Source organism: Micrasema longulum, unplaced genomic scaffold (assembly GCF_059751315.1).
Source record: "Micrasema longulum isolate JH-2025_06_02 unplaced genomic scaffold, ASM5975131v1 h1tg001520l, whole genome shotgun sequence".
Taxonomy (NCBI): domain Eukaryota; kingdom Metazoa; phylum Arthropoda; class Insecta; order Trichoptera; family Brachycentridae; genus Micrasema; species Micrasema longulum.
Genome location: NW_028278703.1, coordinates 61,628 through 87,690, shown reverse-complemented (window position 1 = coordinate 87,690; position 26,063 = coordinate 61,628). Strand labels below are relative to the sequence as shown.

Sequence of the window (26,063 nt, the reverse complement as noted above, 5' to 3'; positions counted from 1 at the left end):
AGTGTTTCTTTTGGGATTTAACAGAATAATTTACCGTAACATACATTATAATACGTGAATAATGACGTTTCGGAAAAATCTATTATTACTCTTCGACAATTTTGTGTATTTGTTTTATTTTTCATTATTTTCATAATATTATGTTCCCCCGAATTTGTATCAACTACCAATGGTTTTGGACACCCGAATAAATCGTTATTTTTATTTCTCTGTGGTTAGGGGTGTATGGTGTATAATCTCTGGCTAGTTAGTTGTTTATGGTTAGTAGTTATGGAATAAATATGTACGTAAACTAGAAAATACAATATAATTTGACAGATCCGCTTAGATGCTTTTTGGCTTTATTTATTTTAACTTGACATTAATTTGTAATCCAGTAAGTGCTCAAAATTCAAAATCAATTATAACTTCTGTACTAATTCACCAATAATTGGATTTGTGATGCATAATTTTATGCTGTGATAAATAAAACATACTACTAAAATGGATTCAACAAAAGAAAATACTTGCGAAGGAAGTAGTAATAATAAAATCATTAATAAAATGCCCAAACTTAAAGTACTCGCATTTCATGGATACAGACAAAATGGAAATTCTTTCAAAGGAAAAATAGGATCTTTCCGAAAAGCTGTTGCAAAATATGTCGATATTACTTTTTTGACAGGACCTCATATTGTTAAACCAGAAAATGGTGAAGAAAGTGGTAAGTTTTCCTCGTTTTGAATAAGCGAAATATTAAGCTCTTCGTTTTGATTTTCCTGTAAATAACAAAGTTTACGTTGTATTATTGTACCATACACCTTTTTTTCAAAAATAGTAATCGTTAAAAGGATAATCTTGTAATACTTATTGCTGTATTAAATAAACTTCGTCATATTTTTCTATAGCATAGTAAATAATATTTTTTAAACTTCCTATCACAACTTGCAATAAGTCTTGATAATTTACTCGTTATTTTTACTTTACTTTTTTCATTTTTCCCAAATTTTAAACAGTTTTGTTTTTTATTTGATAGACCTCAATAACTCTTTATTGTGTTTTTTTTTTATTTAAGAGGAAGACCAAAGAGGGTGGTGGTTTAATGCAGAAGATCACACATTCAGTGGTAAACGGGTTGGTGGACCTGCCATCGGCTTTACAGACACTCTGGAACTAACTGAAAAAGTATTTAAAGAGCACGGACCTTTCCACGGAATCTTAGGATTCTCACAAGGAGCGTGTTTAGTTGGTATTCTGGCTGCCATGCAACAAAAGGGCCGTAAGTGGAATTTCATAAATACACCGCTTATTCGCTCCCTAACAAAATAAATGGTGTCCGCAAATAATGTGAAATATATTTGACTAGCTTTTACCCGCAGCAGCTTCGCTCACGTGGTATTGGGGACAAATTATTCAGGTAATGAATTAGTTGCGTCGTTTATGAATAAGAGTTTTCATATATCAATAAGAATGTATCATTTTATTGAGATTGAAAGTAGCTTGGTCTTCCTACTATTGCTATGAAAGATATAAGACTATCCGTTAGTCTATGGTGACGTAGCATCGTTATTCTGTTCACAAATCAAAAATCTTACTACATAACTGAAGCGAAGAGCAAACCAAACTAACCACAGATAAAACAAGTCAATTATAGAAATTTAAAGAATTAATTTCAAATTAATTCTTTCTGACATCTCACCTTACCGCCTACTCATTCTCAAATAATGTTGCTCCATAGAATTAAGAATAGTCCAGAAGGAGCGTAGAATCATATTTGAACACATCGGACTGTGACCAAAAATCCCCCCACTTTGCCCCACTTTCGCCGCGCGCATTCGCAAAGTCGCCGCGTAATGTTGCCAGATGAGAAAAAATATAATCATAACACAAATGTAAGGTAAAAAAAAAAAACAATTTGTTAATTTCTCTAAAATTTGATTGTGCACGCGGAAACATTGACTGACACAACAGAGTAGATAAGTAAAGGGTCATTTAATAAGATTAATTGAATGAATGAACTTAGAACTTAAAATATAAAACAAATTTTATTTTACATAAAACTGATATACATAACATAATAAAGATCCCAGGAGTATTTCTACACTTTAAAACGACACAACACGGCATAGTTAAATTTTAATCGGGAGTTGCGTACTGAGCGATGTCTACAAAGAAACTAATGGGTCAAAATGTAAAACTACTCTTTTGAGAGTAGTTAGTCGCCTTCTGTTTGATGCGCGTATGCGGTTTCTGGACTATTCTTAATTCTATGTGTTGCTCATTGTTGATATATTATTTTCATTGCATTTTTTTTTTATTCGGGATGAAAAATAAGTATCGTATTTTACTTCTCACCTCTCCGGCTATCCCTTTGTAAAAACTTATGTCAATTAGTTACTGCATTGAGACGTGAAACAAACAAACAAACTCACTTTTGCATTTATACTATTAGTATGGATTTCAACAAAATAAAAATACCTTTACATTTTTTTAATATGAAAAATAACACCCAGTTATTAAAAAATCTTTAAAAAAGTAAATTGTGCATCTTATTCTTAAATTATTCAAATAAATTACTCTATTCAAAATTTGAAAATCCAAACATATATGATTACTCATTGAATGGCAACATATTGTCTTCTGTGTCTAATATACGAGATCTAGGTGTTTCATATACTGGACACTAATTTCGTTGTCAATAAATCCTTGAAACTTCTTGGGTTTATTAACAGAAGCACAACGACTTAAAAAATAATAATACCCTTAAAACTCTCTTCTGTTCCCTAGTTTGCCCACACCTAGAGTATTCTTATGTTATCTGGTTTCCATATTAATAAATAATAAATTTTAAATCAGTTCAAAATCGATTTTAAAAAAAATAGGCTGGATGTTAGGCTTATCCATGAGCTAGAAACTATCTTTAAAATATCTTCTCTTCAAGATCATATGTGTACATAAATCCAATGTTAGTCCTATTAAAAATCTTCAATTCATTGTTTGATACGCCTGAAATACTAAGTTCTGTAAAATTAAATATCCTAACAAGAAACCAAAGACAAAATGTACCTTTTCTTACTGAAAACCATAGAACTAATTATGGTTTTCACCGCCATGCCTAGAATTCTCAAGAGGAAACACGGTCTAACTTTTCTTCATACAAACGTATTCTCGTATTTTCTCTGGATTATGACACTAGAGCGGTGATTTTTTTACACAATATAAATATTTACCATTGGAATGTCCCTATCGTTTAGTTTTTTTGATAAATTCTTTATTATGGGAACTAGAACCATCTCTCTCCCTCTTCCTTTCACACCTACTCCAATTTTTTTCTCTCTCTTCCTTAATGTTATATCAATGATTCTGTCTTAATTCCTGTACTTTTACTGTTTAATATTTTGTCTATTTTTTTCTATCATGTAATGTAGATCGTCCTTGTAAATGCCCGCTGGGTGTATAATAAAATATTTTATCCATATTTCCGTGGCTTGGATGTAGAAAGGCCAAAAGCCAAAATTTCATATTTCGACTTGAGGATCGATGTCAAGTACGAACAGATCACGAGGTGTTCTCATAGCGATTAAAAACAAGTTGAACTCGCAGCCGCTATCTTTAAAAAACAAGACTGTGGAACAGGTGGCCATAATGGCGAAGATCAACTCAATGACATTTATATTTATGTGTTTACATTCCCCCACGAGCTCATATTAACGTCTACATGGAGCACTGTGAGGAAATGGAAGACTTCAAACTTAAGTTTCCCAATGCAACTTTTTTTTTTGGAGATTACAATCTCCCTTACATTGATTGGTCTAACCCAACCCATTTTCCAATCTCCTCCACTCCCAAAGCCCAAATACTTAACTTTCTAAATCTTAAACAATCTAATCAAATTACGAACCTCACCAATAAAATCATAGATCTTGTAATTCCTAATATGTCTTTTATTAAAATTCTAAAATCTAACGACTTGTTAGTACCTGTCGACCTCCATTACCCCCCTCTTCAGATTGAAATTCCTCTTGGATTTGATGCCACTTTAAATAACCCGGAAACAGTTTGTCTTGACTATAAAATCACTAACTATAACAGTATACTTGCATCTTTATCTAAAATCAACTGGTCTATATTTAATAGAAGCACAAATATTAATGAGTCAGTTATTCTATTTAATTATACAATACAATTGAAGAATTTTATTCCGAAAAAAATAATCAAGGCAAACTCGTATCCTACATGGTTCAACCACCATTTTAAAAAACTGGTGTGGGAAAAAAAGAAAGCCCACCATGAATAAAAGACATGTGGCTCTCATGAAGACTTCATTGTTTTCTCGAACTTAAGAAAGCAATGTAAACTCTTATCCGAAGAGAGTTACATTATATCTCAGGTGTTAAGGCTTCCCTTCAGCAAAATCCCAAAGTATTTTGGAAACACGTGAGTATATAAAGAAAAAACTGTGGCTACCTAAGGTCAATGCACCTTGCTCATAAATTAGCTGATAACGGTCCTGACATAGCAAACATTTTTTCTGATTTCTTTTCCAGCATCTATGACGATCATAATGACAATGTCACTGTTCCCCACGTTGTTTTTGAAAATGTTGCTAACTTAACATCTTCCCATATTTCCTTAAGTGAGGTTTCAAAGGGTATCCATCTTCTTGATAACAATAAAGGAGCAGGACCAGACAAAATTCCTCCTTCATTTCTTAAACAATGCGCCCAGTATCTAGCAGTGATGTTTGGAAGCTTAGTCACATAACGCCAATACACAAATCCAATGATGCCAGTGATGTAACCAATTATAGACTGTATATTATATATTATTTTCATATCGTAACAATCTGAATAAAAAACATTTTAGATTTTCTAGATAAACTTTAGAAAAGCAATATTTAGGTTTGACATCTTAAATTCTTGCTTGTTTCAATTTCAGTTCTGCCCTACACATTCAATTTTGCAATCCTTGCATCTGGCTTCTGTTCTGGGAGTTTGGTACACAAATCCTTCTATGATGCAGACATTACATTACCAACCATGCACATTTTTGGTGAAACTGACAAGGTCATTCCTAAAGGTGAGTCACGACATAATGATGAGTCATGTTAAAGATAAATAAATACACATTAAAAAAAAAATCCATTCTGAAAAAGTTGAAATATGTAATTTTTTTACCTGGCATTTCTAATAAAATTTAATTCTTGTAAAAAATAAATGAACTTGTTGATATTTTTGTTTTGGTAAATTTTTACCACAGTAGCTACAAATGGACAGCGAAAGAATATAAAAAAGATATATAATGTTATGTTTTTTATGATTATTTTAGTTTTTTATTGTTTGTTATGTTAATGATAATTAGGTCAATTGGATTAATTACGTTTTTTTTTATTGTTATTTTTATGTTAACCTTGTTAAATAGCTAATCTTAGGCATGTTTCACATTTTGTAAAATGTTTCCCTCGACACGGGACGCCCCAGTACATTATTCTGTATAAAAAAAGAATACAAACAATGTAAAAGTATAAAAACATAAGCATGATCTGGTAAATGAAGTTAGGTGACCGAACGAAGTTTCAGTGTTCGGCTGTAATCGGGTGCATCTTATGGCTCGTGACTCAGCTACGTGACCTGTACATTGTTTCGGCTGTTGGCCGGTGAGAAAAGCCGGTCTTGAAGAACTGTTACATATAAGTTATATGTGTAACATGACAATGAACCAAAAAATGCTCAAAATAAACCAATTTATGCCTTTTATTTCATTGTGTATTTTATTTCATACTTATTTTAATGAACTCATAAGGTTTAACAATGAAAAACCTAATTTTGAAGTGACTTTTAGCTTATTTAAATAAGTTTTGATTTCGGACGAAACTAGCACAGAGGCCAAAATTCGGTTTCCGATGAAAATCTTGTTTTGTTCTGTAACTAACAAAGTTAGTTGTAATTTTTTTTTTAATTTGCAAAATTTCTTTCCAATCAATGTTAAGCAAACATTAGTCCAGAGCTTACTTCTCCTACTCCTTGATTTTGTAGGTGTATGTTACCCAGATGCTAATTTTGAACTGCCTGATAAGTTGGAATGATTGCAGAATGTCTATATACGTTATATCTTTAATCTTTGCAAATTTGACCACATAACCGAATACCGCCAGCAACTTCAATGGCTCATTCAGGCATAGAAGAAACATTCACATTACATCACTTCTTCACAATATTTTTAATAGCCCCACTTTGCCGAGAGAGCTCTTCCAACAACATGGACTATCTCTTCGTTCTAGTAACGAGAGAACCTCTTTAATATCCATTCACTGCTCTATTTTTTTGCCTCCTCTTTTACAGTAGTAGCTGCTCGATTGTGGAATAATCTACCCCCTTCTGTCAGAATGCCCCGTCCCGCCCCTCTTTACTTACATTTAAATCAAGATTGAAATGTCACTAAATATTTTAGTTTTTCCTTTCTTCTTCTTCTTTCCATCCCACCTCCCTCCTCTCTTCATATTATAGTGTAGATTTTTAGTTTATTTTTCTTTCAAATTTTGTATAAAATTACAAGATTCTGTACTCATACCTAGAATATGTTCATATACTTCTTATTTTTCAAACTGAATGGTTTGGGTAGGTACGAAGAAATTGAGAACCCTTAAGGCAATATGCCCGCCCTTATATGTATATGTATGCTAAGTGTTAAATAAAATAAATGTAATGCGAATGTTGATACAAAAAGAGGTGCCACGGGCAAATTCAATAAATACTTGAAAATGGACATGTCAAGTCAGAATAATCAGCAAGGAAGCAAAGTTTGCATGTAATGATAGAGTGGTGAAGTATTCTATTCTCTCTGCCTACCTCAAACAAACAGCTTGATGGTTTGTTTTGTTTTTTATTTGATAATCTGACATCTGAAACTGAACATTATGAACTTGACTATTATTATTGTTAATTATTATCATTTTTGTAAAAATCCCCTCAAGCGTGCTGTACAATTAATATCCCAATTTGTCTTGCAGCTACAGAACGCATGCCCCCATTTGATTAACTTAAAATAAAACGCATCATTGCTGTAACGAGACTTCTGTATATGGTCTAACTTTATATCTATTGAAATGACAGTGCTCTTAAACACAAATTCTTGTATTTTTTTCAGAAATGAGCGAAGCTCTAGTAAATATATTTATTAAACCTCTGGTTGTCGAGCACGGAGGAGGGCATTACCTCGCTTGTTCTGGCTCCTTGAAAAGTAGCTACAAGGACTTCTTTGGAGACATGGCTGATGAATTTTTAGATCTACCAAATGATCAAGAGGATGAAAATAGGCCTTCTTCAAACCATTGATAAATGTTTTTAATAGGATAATTAAACAAAGTTTTCCATGAAAATTTTAGTTTTACTGCTAGAATTTTTTTTTTTTTATGATTTATAAATATTAAGAAAAAAAGAGCCTTTTTTTAAGGAAACAGAAGTCCGAGCGCTCATGACCTGTCATTGGCCGGTTAAAGTGATCACTACACATTGCAACATTCTGTCTGAATTCACATCTCTGAACATCTATATAAACATTTTCCAAGATTATTAAACACAAAACATTTGGGCATACTACTAAAAATATTGTTGAGTAAAAATTTTTTATTTGTAAGTGAAAATTCCTGGTGGAAGTTTATTGAAATATACATATTATAAAAATAAAATACTAGAGATACTTAAATTCCACAAACTTTGAATAACCCAGTCACAAAAGCGATAAATCCAGTCACTGCTTATTCTAAAGTATCACTCTTCTTTTACTTCTACAATATAGAAATAAAACAATATATTTTTATTTTATGGTTTATTAGATAAAACACATATGTTTATTTGTATATCATAAAATGTACTTATTGTTTACTGTACCTTCTTACGCATCATTAAATATGAAAAGGCCTTTCAAAATAAATGTGATGTGGGTGGGTATTACATATTACTTTATCCCACAGTCATTAAAGATCAAGAAAATGCACTGGTCTTACATTGACCGCAACACATTCAGTGCTTATCATAATTGAAAGTCTAACTTTGATAATCATATTATATAGCCCTGTTTCACTAAATGCCGAAGTTCCAAAAATATTTTCTGCCAGTGGTTAAAATTGAAAAGTTGGTTTACTAAAAAAAAGATTTAAAAAATAACTTATTATGACTTCATTGGCCCAACACATACGATAACATTATGTACTCATAAGTAAAATAAAATATTAAGTCTTTATTTTTATACAAAATATATACACCTCCTACTAAGTTTTGCGACCTTAATTTTTAGTGTAAGTTAATGCTTGATCAAACGTAGCAGGGGTTAGATGATAACACAAAAATAAAACTTCCACAAATATGCGCCGATAGAGGAAAGCGATTCGGCATCTTCCGGCATGCCGAGAACATGTCTATGCTCGTGTGCCACGGCTTTACGTGCTCTAGTTAACTTGCTCTTGTCCGTTGCTCTCTTGGGATTTCATTACGTCGGGCAGATCTGGTGGAGATGAAAATGGCGTCAGTTCCAAGATTTCAAATTCGCCAGTGTCTTTTCTGAAATTACAATTTTACGATCTTTAGCTTGGCTAACCGAAGTGGATACCTAAAAAGCAAATTATTTATTCTAAATATGAAAATCAACCCCCTTCCCACACCCACATTCGTTCTCTACACTTTCCCTCCTTTAATTAGTGTCACGAAATTTATTTTTAAGTGAAATCAATATTGTATAAATATCATGAAATGTCACTTCCTGAATATTTTCGTTTTTTCTCTCTCCTCCCTCTTTCCTTCCCTCTTTAGCCCGTCCTTTCTTCATAGTATAGTGTAGTTATAATTTGAATTATGTTTGTTATGTAGGTTTGATTTTCACGGAAAATTCGGTAAGTGGTTTATAAAAATATTTTTCAACATTTATTGAAATTAGATTTATACTATTTATTGGCAATTCTTGATAGAATTTCCATTGTAATTAGGCAATAACTTACATTTTCAAAAAAATTATTGCCTAATTTATTGATATGTTCAACTGCAAAATTGACGCTTTAAATATTGATGATATAACATTATACTGCGCAAAAGTCAATAAAGGGGCAAAGAAAATTATAAATTATTGTAAAATAAGAATATGTTGAATTCAGAATCGAAGTACTTTCACTAGGCCAATAATTACTAACTTTCTTAGTAATTTCCTTGTATGTGTTTGTTTATTTCATCCTTATTAAACATTCAAAGCATTTTCGGCTTTATTTGTGGAATGAATAATACTGGTTTGAGTAACAAATCAACTCTGTACAATAAGTTTTTCTGGGTTATTATGCAGTGTGTCATTAATAGCCTTTCTCGACGTTTCAGATTGCACAACAGTGTACATCATCAGGGTTGATGTATCTAAGAATTTTAAATCAACACTAGAAAATACTAAAACTGAAGAGCTCTTTGATAAAAAAAGGAATACTTGTTTTTACAGTTGGAATCTGATTTTTCTCAGTACGGAATGCACTAAAGTAGTTTTAGTGATTCCAGTAATTATATCAGAAAATTCATTGAGTCCAAAAAAAATGTACACATAACCGATTTAAGTATCTAGCATTTTTTCTTCAGATTTCAACACTTTGAATGAAAAATAAGTCATATTAGAAGAGTAGACACAATTCATTGAGAATAAGCTCCTTATTTACCTGAGGGCTAGACCAATGGGAGCAGGACTTTGGGCTTTGGCTGTAGAAGACGTAAGGCCATAATCTTGCAGTGCTTTATCCTCTTCCATCATCTGATTATCCTTATTAAATAACATTTGATTTACAGGCGGCACTTTCAGGATCCCTTTAAAATAAAAAAAGATTAATTCAATGAATGCACAATAAATTCGCGAAACATAATTTTAATAAGTTCATCAAGTGGCCCAAGCTTCGAGTGATCAGGAGATTGACTCAAGAGTAAATTTAATATGCAATTTTTATGCAGCCAGGAAAAAACTGCTTGTAAAAGTATAAACGTAAGAAGTTATTGAAATACCTTCGATCATTTTTTTTAGCTCCAGCACTGTTGTGGTATCTTTGGCATCGGTGAAGATGGTCCTCTTTTTCCTTCTGATCATGAGGAATACATCCTAAAAAAAATACAACATGAAAACATTATGTTAAAAAAGTTCAGGATAATAAAATAGTCTGAAACCAAAATAAACGTAGTAACTAACGTTATTAGCTTACCATTTTTAATTGAATTTGGACACTTAACGGGTTACGGAATAAAATATCTTTAAATAATCGGCAAACGCAAAGTCAGCCTTCACGTCCGTCAAGTTAACCATAGACTAAAGTTAAAAATAAGAGTAAAAGTGAATGAACGCGTTGTGAATTATTTTTGTCTATGGATAAATGCATCTGTACATATGTAGGTACTTACAAGTTCCTAATAATATAAAAATAATTAGAACCTCATTTTTTACTGTTTCAAAACTATTTTACGCAATAAGAATTATTTTATAAAAACAAATAAAAATCTGCTTTTTAAAGCACAAATTATTAATTTTTGAAATATATAAAAAAGTTCTAAGTAAGTTGGCACTCATAAAAACCAAAAAACACAATTTGAAATTTATATGAAGTCTAATTAATTTCTTAGAACTAAACTGACTAAATAATCGAACGCTTTCGATCCTCTGTTTGTACTATTTACTTTTTTAATACTACCATCACGCCATTTTACCCTATTTCTCCGTAGGGATAGGCAGAAAGGATGGAAATCCGTAAGTCTATCCTGACATACATTTTCATCTTCTTTTACATTCATACACCTTATGCATGACTTCAATTGTGTCTGCTTTTGACATGACCTGACTTAAGATTTTGGTTTGTCTGATTATTATGTCACGTTGTTATCGTCCACGTCCTACATTACCATTTATACTCGCTATATTATATGTTTTACCATCATTTAGTTTCACATAGCCAAACCTTCTTAGGCGACCCTAATTATTATCATATTTATTTCAGTTGAACAAATAAAGATTTATCCATCGAATATGTGAATTGAGAAATGTTGAAATAAAAGTGGCAATATAAAGTTGAAAGAAGAACTTTGAAAGTAGCAAAAGTTGCCGTACAAACAAACAATGTTTTTATTTAAGTATTGTTATACTAATACATGTACAAAACATAAAACATCAAAAATAAATACATCCTCGCTGAGGTGTCCCGTATCGAGAATACATTTCATTATAAATTTTATTATTATACAGAGTAGAAGGATAAACTTTACCTAGAAAATTGATTGAGTAAAATCTTAATACGTACCAAATAAGTGTTCAAAGGAAAATATAAAAATAACAGGAAAGCTTTAAAAAATATATATAAATACTGAATATGAAGAAAACAATGTCTTAAACAAAAAAAAATGATGATCATTCGTTCTTAATTACTCATTATGAAAAAATATACAATAATTTGTTAATAAGAAATGAGGAATCAATTTAAGTACTTATAAATAACATATTACAGAATTTTTACGTATTATATTGTTCACATTATGTCAGCCATAAAAAAATATTATTATATTTGAGTAAGTACTGACAAAAAATATTGGGTCCCACAAATTCGAAATGGTAATATATATATTTTTAAAGAGTTAACATCGGTGATAGGTGTCTAAAAAAGTGTTGCATCTGCTTGAAATCGTGCGCGAATTCTGTGATATATATTTTTTATTTTAGATCGTTGCACAAAAGAAGCAATCACGTGTCGCCCAAGGGACATTATGTCTGACAAGTACGAGTAATTATAATTATTCCAAGTCTTACTCAAGATGGTCGCGATCTTTCTTTTTAACCTCACTTTTCTGCTTAGCACCAAGGGGGATGGATCGGATAATAGTGACAATGAAGAACATCGCGAACCTTCCCCTGATCGGTCGTCTCCAATTCCCGTGCCTCCAAATGAGCACAGGCTTCAGTATCCTTACTGGCTCTGGTTCAGAAGACCCGGAAATAGATTGCGAAACATTACCCAGCATTACGAACAGGTAACATTATTTTTCCATTGTGGTTGCAGCATCACAAAATATTAGCTTCCTATACAATTCACTATTTCAGTATTGTATTTTATCTAGTCAGCTACCACTGTACACCAGTTAAAAAACTAAATGATTTTTAACAATTTTAAAGTTACTACTTACTGTGGATTAAAGCTTCACTTTAATGTTTACAATTTAAAAAAAAATTAAATCATCATTTTGCATCGTCACATGTCTCATTTATAACATATCTTGACTTATTTCCTTTAGATATGATTGCAAAATACTTTTCTCTTAATTCATAATAGTTTAAGGCCATTTTGTGGGTCAATTTAGTATGTCATTATTTTTCAATTCATATTAATATAAATAATTATAATATGCAGTGTAAAACATGACTTGTTTTGATTTTAAATATACTGTAAACACATTGCATGGGCTCGGTTTATATAGTTAATATATTTAAATAGGCAAAATATAAAAATATTTAATTTGTGTTATGGAAAACAGTAATTATTTTAGATAGGAACTTATTTTTTTCTCTGGTATTATAACAATTAAAATACAAATATTAGTGACTAGCTGAAGTTTCAATTTCGGCCGATAAAACGAGTTTCGGCCGCGGTTTCAGCAAAAACTTCAGCCCAGCCAAAACCTGCGGTTGGGATGTGTCAAATTACCTTTGGCTGTTCTCGGATGGAAAATTATCACATTACAGATATTGAATTTTTCTCAATTCAAATAATTAGTTATTTTATTGGCATTGTCGAACATACTAAAATAAAACTAGACTGATTTTGTTATTTGCCGACTATAGTTAGTAGTTCTAAGATTTTTCGCATTGATGTTTTTGTAATTCCATTTTAGTTAATAAGTTAAAGTTTCTACAGCGTACATTAACGAACTGTTACATATAAGTTTTATGCATAAGATATCAACAAACCAAAAAGCCCTAAAAATTAACAAATTAGCCCGTTTAATTGATTTAATTGTGTATTTTGTTTATCAGTTATCTTAATGAACTCGTAAGGTTTAACAATAAAAATGACTAATTTTGTGCGTTTTTACTCAGCTTATTTTAATATGTTTCGGTTTTGGCCAAAACTAGAACAGAAGCCAAAATTCGGTTTTGGTGTCTACTGAAAATCTTGTTTCTCTCAGTCACTAATAAATATTTCTGTTATTCATCATAGTTAGTAGATTCCTTAATGTAAGTAAATAGTTAAGACTGGTATGAAAATAGATTTAATAAATGGTGTCGTATTTATAGTTAATATAAAGATTTGCCTTTTGGAACCAATGCACAAAATTTTATATTTAGACTTTTGTTTTGGTTCAGTTACATTTCAGGAATCATTATATATAATATATATTTTTTTAATGTAATCAAATACTTCGAGGTATTTTCAACTAAAGTCTGTTCATTATTACGAGAATTTCCAAATAAACTAACCAGCCACGTGATATCCGACGGAGAATAGCTTATTTCACACATATCATCTTATTCTAAACGGCACGGTAAAATTATAGTGGATTGACATTTATTAGATTCGTTAGTACCTATTTAAACTTGATAATATTTGTATTTTTAGTTTTGTTTTTTATTAAACTCCATAATTAATGACTTGATGTTAATAAAAATGCCTCAGTGAATTTATTATTTTAAAAAAAGAAAGAATTAGTGTTCTTATAATTTACCCAAATATTTCAATTTTGCTGGCCATGCTGGCATTTGTAAATAACTCAATATTAGAAATAGAAATCAAGTTGGGGTAGAGTGGGGTTCGAACTTCGGACCTCTAATCCGTGAGTCCACAACACTAACCACTTTCATTGTGATCGGTGAAGTTGCTTAAAGACTTATTCGACATCGATAAACACCTATGATATATCAGCTGATTTAATAATAATTACCGTGAAAAAAAATATATTTTAACGTGTTTATGTAGCAGTGTAGCCCAAACTTGGAAATAAATCTTATCAATTCAATAATTTGATTTATGTTTTGTTACAGGCTCTCAAGTTGGTGGGGCAGTTCGCCAGTGTGGAGCAGTGGTGGGCTCTGTACAGCCACCTGGTCCGCCCCAGCGAGCTGCCCCCCGACACATCCTTCAACCTGTTCAAGTACGGTATACGGCCCATGTGGGAAGACGAGGCCAATATTAATGGAGGAATATGGGTGAGTATTAGTTACATCTGTACTCCTACTCCCGTGACTAATGTCATGTAATTAATAATTCATCTGTAACTTAACATTTGACGCCAAGTTTAAAGATGGCATCTCATGGTAATATCACTAATTATATCCTCTATAAAAAGGCACAGTAAAAATAAAAAAATGTTCCGAATGAGTTAAAATTCCATAAACGTTTGTTCAGTTTTTGCAAATGGAAATATGTCCTTTTGGGCTTTTTGAAAAATTATTCGTTAACCGAAATCAATTTATTGAAACATGTAGTTTAAACCTCTTTTGACCGCATATGAAATTTTAAAATTTCCCCAAAATATGTGTAAATGAAATAAAATAATCATTTAATAAAAAGTTTATTGTAACAATAAAGCCTTTTTCTATAATTTTTTTACCTACTTTGATTATTATTGTATCAAAGTCTACAAATAAATATTCTTGTAATGTGTACTGTCGCCTGACCGCGAATTTATTCCCGTGTCTCTTAAAAATAAATAATTCGTACCGCTCTGTCACCGTATATCTTCGCGAATCCCATTTCTTTCATAAAAATTCCTAAAGGAGGCTGAATGGGCTCCTATTCTCCGCCTTTCTATTCTACTATGCTATTCGCGAAGATATCCATACTCCGCTTCTTTATCCTTATCCTCTTATATTTCTATGCCTCCCTGTTCTTATCCCTTCTCTTTTACAGCTGTAGTATTATGTATCATATGTATTTCTTTGTTTTTAGATGTTTGAATAGTATGTGGAAATCTGTTATTGGTTTTGTGTATATTCAATATTATAATACATTTAATAATAATTAACATTTACTATAAAGTACTAAAGAGATAATTTATGAGTTTTTTTTTGCATTTAAAGATCTTCCATACTATTGAATAATGGCTTTCGGGAGGTTATTGAACATTTCTGGAATAACGCAATTTAATGTTCGTTCTTTGAAGTAATTTCTAATTCGGGGAACAACTAGGAAATCCTTAGTTAAACCCTTCCATGGCTCAGTGTGCCGAAAGTTTTTGAAAAGTCTATCATTAGTAACAAAACATAATTAAATGATTTGAAAATCTGGATAGTAGTTGCGTAGCACTTTTTTTCTCCTGGGACCCATATTGATTTATACATAAAATATTATTTCTTGATAAAAATACATTTATATATTTAACAAGATATTTTTCAAAGATTTTGTTTATGCTTGGGAGTAGAGAAATGGGATGGTAATTTCCGTAGTCCGAGTGTGATCCTCTTTTATAAATGGGTCTTACAATCGCGGTTTTAAGACCATCTGGATAGGTTCCACTTTCAATACAAAGATTAAAATTATGACTTCGAATAGGACTATTGAGAAACATCTTATCGGACTTTGAGGTGTGCAAAGGGTCTGACGGAATTAAATCATTTAAAATAGATTATGAATACTATATTTTCACATAGGTTAACTATCTGACTTCAATATTTTATTATTTGAAAACATTGCTTTATTTAAGTTATGAACATATCTGCATGTGTATCTTAAAATCGGAAATTTCGGGTGTATCTCACTGTCGCTTTGGGCTAGCGATATATAGTTTGGCTCCGGCACATGATATCCTTTTAGTGGCAGGTAAATCTTTTCTTTTTATTTAGGGTAGATGTAGTGTAATTTTTGCGTTCTTATGAATGACCTAAATATTGATTTGTTTTGGGCCATATTCAACTAGTTGTAAATAACTCACTATTAGAAAACAGGTGTCAAGTTGTGGTAGAGCAGGGTACGAACCTCGGACCTCTGATTCGTGACTTTGTGACACTTATTACGCGAATACAACCTAATTCACATAATATACGATGTGGAACTGTTTCTCAAATATAATATTTTACAATAGACACTTATTTATCCAAATTATAAAGTTTGTAATACTGAGATCTTTTGATTTGTGTACTGATTTTCTGATTTTCTGATTCAGATGATAAGATTAAGAAAAGGACTCGCTTCAAGAGCTTGGGAAGATTTATGTATGGCCATGTTAGGGGAGCAGTTCATGGTGGGCCCGGAGATATGTGGTATTTCCATCAGTATAAAATTTCAGGTACTGATCACAAATATTATATTTAGTGTTATCTAAACCTCTATATTTGTCATCATCATTCACCTTCGGGGAATATAGAATATTTTATTATATAAATAAAAGACGAGTGATACTTAAATCCACAAATTTGGAATATCCAGTGACCGGTTTCATTGCCTTTGCGACATCTTCGAGACTGGTATCTTTATTAAGGAGTTCAATGTATTTATACAAAACAGAGGTAAGGATAGATAATTCAAAATTATATGAAAGTAAATTAAATAAAGTTATTTTCATCTTAAGGATCATTATCAATTGTTTTTTGGGTTAACTAATGAGTTGATATAATGCTATTCTAATGAGTTTAAGTATTTTATTTTTAGTTCCCCATCCTTCGTGAGTGTGATTTTTGTCAATTATGATTTCTGAAACGCAAAGGGTAAAAAGTCATTAGTAATAATATATTACAATTATATCAACTCATTAGTTAACCCAAAAAAAATATGATAATGATATTTAAGATAAAAATAACTTTATTTAATTTACTTTCATAAAATTTTGAATTATCTATCCTTACCTCTGTTTAGTATAAATACATTGAACTCCTTAATAAAGATACCAGTTTCGAAGATGTCGCGAAAGCAATGAAACCGGTCACTGGATATTCCAAATTTGTGGATTAAAGTATCGCTTGTCTTTTATTTATACAATAAATTACAATGAACTTCCATCAAGAATTTTCACTTACAAACTTAAATGTTTTAATATAGAATATGATCAATAATGAAACCGTTGTTCCCATAAGAAATAACTGAAATTCAATTAATCTGTTTCCATCTTTTAAAAAGGTAGAAATGAAAAACAATGTTCTTTAAACTTTAAGTTTATTTTACTAAATGTATGTACATAGTGGTAGAAGCGGAAGTGGAGCAAGGTTAATGTTAAAAACAAGAGTCACTTCAACTTCAGTCAATTCAAACAAAACAGCCAAAAGTAATTCTAATTCTGATCGTGGGGTCTCAGCACCAGTGCCAGCAGTGGGAGTGACGACATCCACATAGAATAGTAACGAATATGGAGGAAAATATCTGGTAAATTATAAGTGTGTCACGTTTACTAATTAGATAATAGACACACTTTGACAGGTTGACTGCTGCTATATAACAGTGTTCAAGCGTAGTACCGATGAATAAACAACTTGCCACAACAGTTGTCGATTGAATATTGGTTATAATGCGTAAATGCATTCTTGGCACCCCGCGCACTGCCCTCACATTAATTGACATAAGTGAGAGGTATTTAAAGTGCCTACTATTTTTACATTATAATTTTTAAACATACGGTTAATGGCTGAAAAATAAAACATAGTTTTTCAATTTTCCTGTTTTGAAATATGCACATGTTACCACTTTTATTTATTCCTAAAGATTCATTTTTGTTTTTCATACAATGCCTGTACATAGTTTGTATTGTAAAAATTTCTACACATAACTTGAAATTCATATCATTCTAATAAAAATTAATTTAGTCTAAAATCAGTTGGAATCTAGAATGATGAGATGAAAGGGCCCTTTTTATGGATCCAATCACATTTTTAATAACATGATAAAACCTTTGCAGGAAGACATAATCTCCATTTGGCATCGAACATCTTCCGACCAGGTGGCAAGTTCTCGTATTCGAGATACTTTACGGAGGGTTTTACATTTACAGCCCGGAATTTCTTTAGAGTACAAAATGCCCCAATTACTCAAGTGAGTACAGACACTATATTGTTCTATTAAACCATTTGTAGAATTATCTTGTGTCCTTACACCCTACAGAAACAGGTAGAGGAATTTGTGTATCTGGGAAGTATGTTTTCTGAGAAAAATATTAAAAGGAGGGAGGAATGCCAGGAACAGGGTGAACGGTGCACTAAAATCAACCTTGGCAAATAAATGTTTGTCGCAGGAGGCAAAGGCCGATCAAAAAATTTCGAAATAAGAACCTAAGAAATAAAATACAAATTGATGACTACCTTAAAGGATCCATGCAGCTGGGCCTCGGGATCGGATTACTTTTATGAAACTGATTAACTCGAGTAATTCTAGCAAATTCTTCTTAATCGGTTTTTTCACCAACATCATTAAAAATGTACCACACGCATATGGTTGAAATAGCATGTAAAAAATCCAAGCTTCGGCTCGGCAACTTATTACAACAGGGGTTTTTACAGTGTTTTTTTCAGATTTTCTAATGTTTATCATTACGAGTGGGTTATATAAGATCAGTTAAAAACTAAGCCTTAAATTACAAACGTGTCTACTAACAAGAGTAATACCCGTATTCAGAGACAAACCTTAAGGTAAGGGGAGTACATTCTATTGTCTTCACCTACGGGTTATTATCTGCATTTGAAATGAGAATGTACTTTCCTCACCTTAAGTTTTGTCTCTGCATACGGGTATAAGTGTCTCTCAATTTGTGTAAAAGTGGCAATTATTCCTAAAATAGAATGTGGCATGAAAAATGTATGCTCTATTATACAGTGTCAACTAGAGATGGACCGAGTACTCGTTTAATACTCGGTACTCAGCGCATTCCGCGTTTTTTTTACTACTCGTACTCGGCCGAATAACTCAAATTAAATGGCGAATATACTCGGTTAAACTAAAGTAAAATAATATTTTGGGAAATATAATGAAAACGTTAAGACGTTCATTAATCTGCGAAACCCATTATCTTCCACTATGGAAATCGGTTGGTTGTCAATAGCAATCATTTCGGTGACAGCTTTTTTGCTATTTTGTTGTAAAATAACAACTAACTGATTAACCGAGACGAGGCGGGAGGTGGAGTGCCGCTCGTATGCAACGGGAAGCACCCGCGGACATATTTAAACCTGTTTTCGCGCCCCAAACAAAGCATTTGATTGATTGAACCGAGTTATTCAGCCGAGTACTCGGTTTGGCAAACATCAAACCGAGTAAAACTCTTACTCGGTAACTCAGTAACTCGGTAAAACTTGTACTCGGCGCATCTCTAGTATCGACATTTCGGATTTTTTTTTGTTTATCTGAATTAAAAAAACATCAGGAACAGGAAAAAATTTACAAAAAGTATATTTGTAAGCATTTATTATAATTTTCTATAAAAGTTTTGTTTTTTAAAAAAATTATTTGCTTGAAATACGTATATGTATATTTATTTGTTTACTTAGTGACAATATGCAATGGTGATTATTGTGTTAAAAAAAAACTTTTCTATGGCACAAGTAATGCTTATAACGAGCAAATTCAGTCGGTTACATCTTTCTCATAATAACCAACCACCTTATGGATTAATGGCCAGCGCCTTTGCCTACCATGCAAGAAGTCTCGTGTTTAATTCCCGACATGGCTGACATGAGTTGATTTAAAAAAGTGTTTTTGCTCTAGAATATTTCATAGTCCCTGGGCTGGCACCTGAAGCTTAAGGCTAACCATCTTATCTTCATGTAACAAAAATGATCAGGACACACTGCAGCTGGTGTACCAATGCGGTGCCCTATGCACCATAAGGTGCGGAAAGGGAATGATGATGACTTGATTGTTTGAAAATTATGATAATTACGACATCAAAAAGATTTATCAACAGTATTTTGAGTTTGGGACAAGGACTGGACTCAACTCCCTGGTGAGATGTTGATAAATCCACCTGGTCCATGAAGAAGAACAGAAATTGAAAAAAAATATTAAAAATTCAGGTGTTGCCTAATATGTAGGTGAAATAATTCAATTAGATGAATCTCACCCGCATAAATAAAGGTTTCAACGAATTAACTTCACAAACATCAATACACGAAAGAATTGAAGGAATATAGATGTTAAAATATGGGCAGAATGGTGAATGTTACACAGTGTGTAAAGTGGCCCCTTAAACCAGCCAATGACGGATCATAAGCCCCGTAGATGCCTAGACTTCTATATTACCTTCTCTAAAATGTTCTTCATGTCTGTTGTAATATGTCAAAAAGATTTTTTCACTTATTTTACTTCTTTTTTTTTTACTTTATGTTTTTTAAATTACAAACTCCATGGGTTATCATTAAACAATTTCAACTCTATATTTATTTGATAAAATACTAGCTAGTAGCACTAACATGTAATTTCTCTTTCAGAGGATTGAAGCTTAATTCTATGGGGTCCAATTCAACGTCGGCTGGTAGTTCAAATTACTACCCTTCATATAATTCGTCACACAGAATGAATTCCTATCATACTGATTCTTCTAACGCTTCTTCGGCTGCCTCGGCTGCCTCGGCAAATCCTAATAAAGTTTCCAATTCATTATCTACAAACTCTTCTACACTCGAAACGGCTGTAAACTCGTCAAATACAAATTCGTCCACCCCGGAATCAATTAATGGCAGCCTCTCCACGGAAACTACGTCCTCTATAAGTTCTGGCACGGATTCAACATCACAAAAGACAAATGAAGCTAGTTGAGATTAACTACATGTCTGTCATCTATAAATCATTATCCGAAACACATCCGCCGTCTGTATACATCGCGTGAAACTGTTTCCGTTCCAAAGAAAACGGTGTAAGTATAACACATCAGATTTGCATTTAATTTTTTGTTATGTACTTTCCATTTGTATATTTGTAAATAAAAAATATCTTTCATATATACGAGGGTTGATTGATATGCTGCATCGCTGATCTGTCCCAAAGTGGATGAGAAAAAGTTTTTGAGACTTATTTTTCAACGGAGTTTCCAATGCATTTCTTCCAGCAATACTCCCAACATTTCTATAGCTTCCTGTTAGAACATTTGTCCAACCTCAGCTGACCACTCGTCTACACATTACATAACCTCATTGTCATCTTAAATTTTCATTCATTAACTACTCTTGGGAATTCTACTGAATGGATGTTGAATTGTTGTTGAATGTAATATGTTCATGGTGCCTATGGCACTGCATCGGTACACCAATCGCAGCGTATCTCAATCATCATAATCATTTTGTTAGATTGGAGGTAAGATGATCGGTCTTACGCTTTAGGTGCCAGTATAGGGAGCAGTGCAGTGGAGCAGAGTGGCGGTGTGTAGGTGAGTGATTGGCAGGGGCCGGACAAATGTTCCACCAGGAAGCTATACAAATGTTGGAGCTTCGCTGGAAGAAGTGCATACAAGTTCAGGGGGTCTACGTCGGTACAAAAACTCCTACTCGTCCACTTTGAAATAGGTCAGGGATGGAACATATCAACCAACCCTCGTATTAATGATCAATCAAATAATAATACATCGACCTTGCTTTCTTTTTTACTGTTTTTTTTTTCTTTTATTTATTTGTTCAAGGAACCTATATTTCTATTTATTTCACTCAGTTCCTAGTACAATGACTAAATCTCTTGAAAGCAGTGAGGATCCCGAGTTTGGGTCTACTCCCCTATAATCATCTTCCTTTTTACTAACATAAACTTCGTTGACATGTATCAGAATGCAAATATGTCTTGAGGTATCTACTGTATCATGTACATTCATTGAATGAGTACATTTATTGCCTTATATGTAGTTTAACCACGATACATGCAGATGCATTAAAGAAATTTTATACAAATATATTCTTAAGTGTAATTTTGAGGAGTGGTGCCACAGGATATATGCGGTGCAATAATATGTAGTTATTCAAATAGAGTTTGCCTAGTTTGTTGCATATTGAAATGATTATGACAAATGTTTATTTGAATCCAGAAATTTGTATTTAGGGTGTTACCACACCAATTGTTTGATCGTCGATCGACAGTTCTCGGTAGACCAAATTTATCTGCTCGTTGCATAATGGTTGAGTATGGCTGGTATAGGGTATAATCACATCAACCGATCGGTGCGATCCGTCATTGATCGACGGTCGATCCATCGTCGATCGGTATTTGTCGATCAGCCGAAGCTACCACACTAATCGATCGACGTCGTTTGGTGTGATAACATGTTAAATTTTATGCTTTTGCCAGTGTCTTAAAGGAAATGTGTATTATATATGTACAATGTAATTAAATTACCGAGTTGAACCTTATTCAATTACCAAGTTTTCTCACATACTGTTTGACCAACTTAAAGTAAACATGTTTGAATGACTTCAAACATTTTTTCAGAATCTTACAACAATATTAAGACAATAATTACACTTTTACAAATTTTATCACAATAATAATTATCTTTAATATTACAAAAAAAATCTTCATATTCAACATAGAAAATAATTTTTGGCTTCTGTTTGACATAGAAAATGCAAAAGTAATGTTGTTGTACCACACAAAATGTGCTGTTTTTTTAATACCTAATTGCATTGCCACAGAAATTATACATACTACCGTTATTTCTAAATTATTACATATCGATTCATGTCTCCCAACATTTTAATCCAGTTAATAAGTATTCAATTGAGATATTTTTAATATTAATATAAAATCAAGACAGACTACTTTAAACTGACTATTCCCCTTAAAAATGCCAGACATATCTGACACATAATATGTAACATTTTCAAGAAGAGTGACAAAATGACTTACCACCAATGAGGAAGTTTAGTGATATTCGAAATCTGACAACATTAGCATTGACGAAATCCAGTCACCGGTGAAAATTTCTAAATTCTTCTTGTTCCTCTTAGTCTTGATCTAGTTTGCTCTGTTGTGGCAGAAAGCTGCTACTCTCGGGACATTGAGATCCAACTATCTCTTCATCGTATTTCGCTTATTAAATTGTAATTTTAAAATGTTTCATAAACACTTGTTTTATGAAACATTAAAAAAAAAACACAGATTTCTTAGAACAACTAGGGGAAACATGACGTCACAATTAAAATGTAAAAAGCGAATTTGAAAAATAATATCTCAAAAAAATGTTTGCCTTAATTAATCTTTGGATTTTAGATCTGGTATTGTTTATTTTAAAGAAACAGTTTATGCGTCACGGTTTTGAGGCAAAAATTGAGGCTTTTATGGAAGCTTCAATATTATTCTTTCACATGCAGTGCTCGGCATACGGAGAGTTAAATAAACATTAAAAAACACTAAACTTCCTCAATTCGGATGACATAAAAAATACTTAACAAAATAATAATAATATTCTACCGTACATTCACGGATACTGGACCGCTGTGCACGTGCGAACCGCGAGCCCACTGCGTGATATCGCACGATTGGCCCATTTTACACCACGGCATGATAAAATACAATACGGTGAATCGATATCTATTGTTTTACAATTATTTATTTATTTAATGCCTGGCAAACGCAATAACCAGTACACCATGAGACCGACTAATTTGCAGGATTTTTACCTGAGAATACTCGCTAAATTTAAATAATGATTTTGATAAAATTATCATTAAAACCTCTTCTGTAAAGTTTTACTATATTATTTTAATCGGGTTGTGGTCCCGTGGCTAGTGTTGTGAACTCACGGATCAGAGGTCCGAGGTTCAAACCTCACTCTACCCCAACTTGATTTCCATTTTCTGAAAGTGAATTATGTACAACTCGTTGAATATGGTCACCGAAATTGAAATATTTGGGTAAATTGTAAGAATGCTAATATATATATATTTTAAAATAATATATTAACCTAGGTGTTTTTATTGATATGTTTTATTAGTCATTAACTGTGGAGTTTTATTTAAAAAAACAAAAAATATAAATATCAAATTTAAATAGGTACTAACAAATCTAATAAATGTCATACCACTATAATTTTTCCGTGCCATTTAGATTAAGATGATATGTGTGGAATAGGCTATTCTCCGTTGGGTATTACGCGGCTGGTTTGTTTATTTGAATAGTCTTGTAAAAATGGACAGACTTTAGTGTGCGTATTAGAAATAAACATAAAGCTGTTGTTTAAAATAAACATTGAATTAAAATGTAGTTATCAAATTTCGCATCGACAATTAAAAATGTTTTACTGCATTTTGTATGTCAGTATTTATTAATTTTATCATGCTAATTTTAGTATTTTTAAAGCTTTTGCTTTCATTATTACATATTTATTTTTTTATAAACAAAATATTTGCTTTTTTATGATTTATATAGATATTCCGATTTTGATGGCCATTTTTAACAAGTTGTAAATAGCTCACCGTTAGTAAATGGAAATCGAGTTGTGATAGAGTGGTGTTCGAATCTCGAACCTCTGATCCACGAGTCCGTGACACTAGCCGCAGGACCACAACCTAGTTTGACCTTATTTATTTGTGAACTCTAATATGAATATTTTATTCTGTTGGTAGAAGATTTTTGTAAGAAACTGCTGGTAGAATGTAAATTGCTTATTGGAATTATCGTTCAAGAAGTTTCTGGTGAAGTTACTTAAATTTGTGATAGATTGTCGTTTACAGACAATTGATAACAGATTGCTTTACAGACTATCTTGATAATCTGTAAAAATTGCTGATTTATATAAAAGGAAAAATTCAAATCTCCCATTCGTCGGGATCGTAGAAAAATGATGGATGTGCTAAAAATCTGACATTGACTTTCTTTAATATTGTAGGCTTTTTTTTCTAGGTTTGAAAAAATTTCATAAACATAGCTAACCGAAGTATCAAATTATATACTTTTGTACTTATCAAGATGTGACATAAAGCGTAAAAATAAAATTAAACCGTCTAACGTTCAGTTTAAGAAAATCTCATGCGTCGTTGTTCTACGATCATGACACATTGTACTTCCATACGCATTAAGTCTAATTGTAAAACTGTTTTTTTTTTGTTTTACCTCTTACGTTAATGCATTTAATTTTCTTGGAATGATTAACATTATGAAATGTATGGAACGCATACAAATATATTTTTATGAGGTTCAATTAAAATTTCGTTTTTTAAACACCTAAACATGATTCATTGCCCGAGCGTATTTTAAATAACAACTTTACAACTTTATATCAGTCAACAAATGGCTGGATTTTTAGTATTTTGTCCTGAAAAATAATTTCCATAGTTTTCTAAAAAAATCATGATTTGAAAATATTTTATTCTCATCCATTATTTTTTACTGCAGTGCGGTGTATGCATCAACAATATTTTTATTTATTGCCAAAAGGCCTCACTATGAGCCCAGTATAAAGTTATGCCTAGGTTTGCCTTTATGTTATGTTATGACAGTGATGACAGATGAAATTTATGACCTTATACCAGGTTTATAAATAATGCTCTAACTGTATATACAGGCAATTTGTTGCACAATATGTTTGTGTTTATTTTTATGACAATCCATCCATTATCACTGCTTCATAAAATTGTCTACAGCTATTTTATATTCTATGAATATTATTTATGTGTTTTTATCTCAGTATTTTAAGTCGCTATTAGACAGAGCAATAAATGGTACCATAAATTATACTATTTCTTGTGCAATTTATTTTGTTTTGTGTAGCCTTAGTGTAAATGTAAAAATAGTAGTCAATTTTTTTTTATTCCTACAGAGATTCAACTTTAAACAAATCTTTTTAGTGCATTTAATTGAAAACTGTCTACCTCGTGGTATATTGGCTAAATGTTGAACTAACGTACATGAGATCTCAGGTTCGATTCCTGACTATGTTTGAATTTAGTGTTTTCTGTGCATTAAGGATGAGAAGAAGGATATTCTATGTCAGTATATCGTCAAGATTGAAGTTTTGCTATTTAGTACAACTTTGATTTTAAGTTTCTTTTGCTGTACATAGATAAAGGATTAGCAATGTATTGTGTTAGTATAGAAGTGTTTTGTCAATATTTCCTGTACCAGATGTACATAGACTAACTTGGTCAATATACAATTATCAATTTTGTAAAAAAACATTAAGATAAAAGAGGACTTGGTT

General features: G+C 31.9%; 3 protein-coding genes across 3 annotated transcripts; 2 read left to right on the top strand and 1 right to left on the bottom strand.

Annotated features, from left to right (window-relative positions):
- The first annotated feature begins 231 nt into the window (after window positions 1-231).
- Window positions 232-7,357, top strand: LOC148275063 (esterase AGAP003155). The gene is made up of 4 exons (XM_088236192.1): window positions 232-703; window positions 1,055-1,258; window positions 4,918-5,058; window positions 7,126-7,357. Exons 1-4 carry the CDS (start codon window positions 484-486, stop codon window positions 7,311-7,313), a joined length of 753 nt encoding a protein of 250 aa, XP_088092318.1. The 5' UTR covers window positions 232-483; the 3' UTR covers window positions 7,314-7,357.
- A 434-nt stretch (window positions 7,358-7,791) lies between these two features.
- EloB (transcription elongation factor elongin B) lies at window positions 7,792-10,301 on the bottom strand. Its single transcript, XM_088236193.1, has 4 exons — window positions 10,196-10,301; window positions 10,002-10,095; window positions 9,665-9,809; window positions 7,792-8,537 (listed from the first exon to the last, which is right to left on the bottom strand). The coding sequence occupies exons 1-4, from the start codon at window positions 10,196-10,198 to the stop codon at window positions 8,426-8,428; spliced, it is 354 nt and encodes a 117-aa protein (XP_088092319.1). The 5' UTR covers window positions 10,199-10,301; the 3' UTR covers window positions 7,792-8,425.
- A 1,290-nt stretch (window positions 10,302-11,591) lies between these two features.
- Window positions 11,592-21,519, top strand: LOC148275061 (eukaryotic translation initiation factor 4E type 2-like). The gene is made up of 6 exons (XM_088236191.1): window positions 11,592-11,752; window positions 11,831-12,005; window positions 14,011-14,175; window positions 16,131-16,253; window positions 17,853-17,986; window positions 20,374-21,519. Exons 1-6 carry the CDS (start codon window positions 11,742-11,744, stop codon window positions 20,699-20,701), a joined length of 936 nt encoding a protein of 311 aa, XP_088092317.1. The 5' UTR covers window positions 11,592-11,741; the 3' UTR covers window positions 20,702-21,519.
- The last annotated feature ends 4,544 nt before the right edge of the window (window positions 21,520-26,063 follow it).

Bases quoted from the DNA above. Each gene is read 5' to 3' on its own strand.
- LOC148275063 (XM_088236192.1), top strand. From the start codon at position 484: ATGGATTCAACAAAAGAAAATACTTGCGAAGGAAGTAGTAATAATAAA. The intron at 704-1,054 runs GTAAGTTTTCCT...TTTTTATTTAAG, and splicing joins AGAAAATGGTGAAGAAAGTG to AGGAAGACCAAAGAGGGTGG. The intron at 1,259-4,917 runs GTAAGTGGAATT...TTTCAATTTCAG, and splicing joins TGCCATGCAACAAAAGGGCC to TTCTGCCCTACACATTCAAT.
- EloB (XM_088236193.1), bottom strand. The intron at 9,810-10,001 runs GTATTTCAATAA...TTTATTTTAAAG, and splicing joins GCTAAAAAAAATGATCGAAG to GGATCCTGAAAGTGCCGCCT. The intron at 8,538-9,664 runs GTAAATAAGGAG...TTGTAATTTCAG, and splicing joins CCCATTGGTCTAGCCCTCAG to AAAAGACACTGGCGAATTTG.
- LOC148275061 (XM_088236191.1), top strand. The intron at 12,006-14,010 runs GTAACATTATTT...GTTTTGTTACAG, and splicing joins TTACCCAGCATTACGAACAG to GCTCTCAAGTTGGTGGGGCA. The intron at 16,254-17,852 runs GTACTGATCACA...AAACCTTTGCAG, and splicing joins CCATCAGTATAAAATTTCAG to GAAGACATAATCTCCATTTG.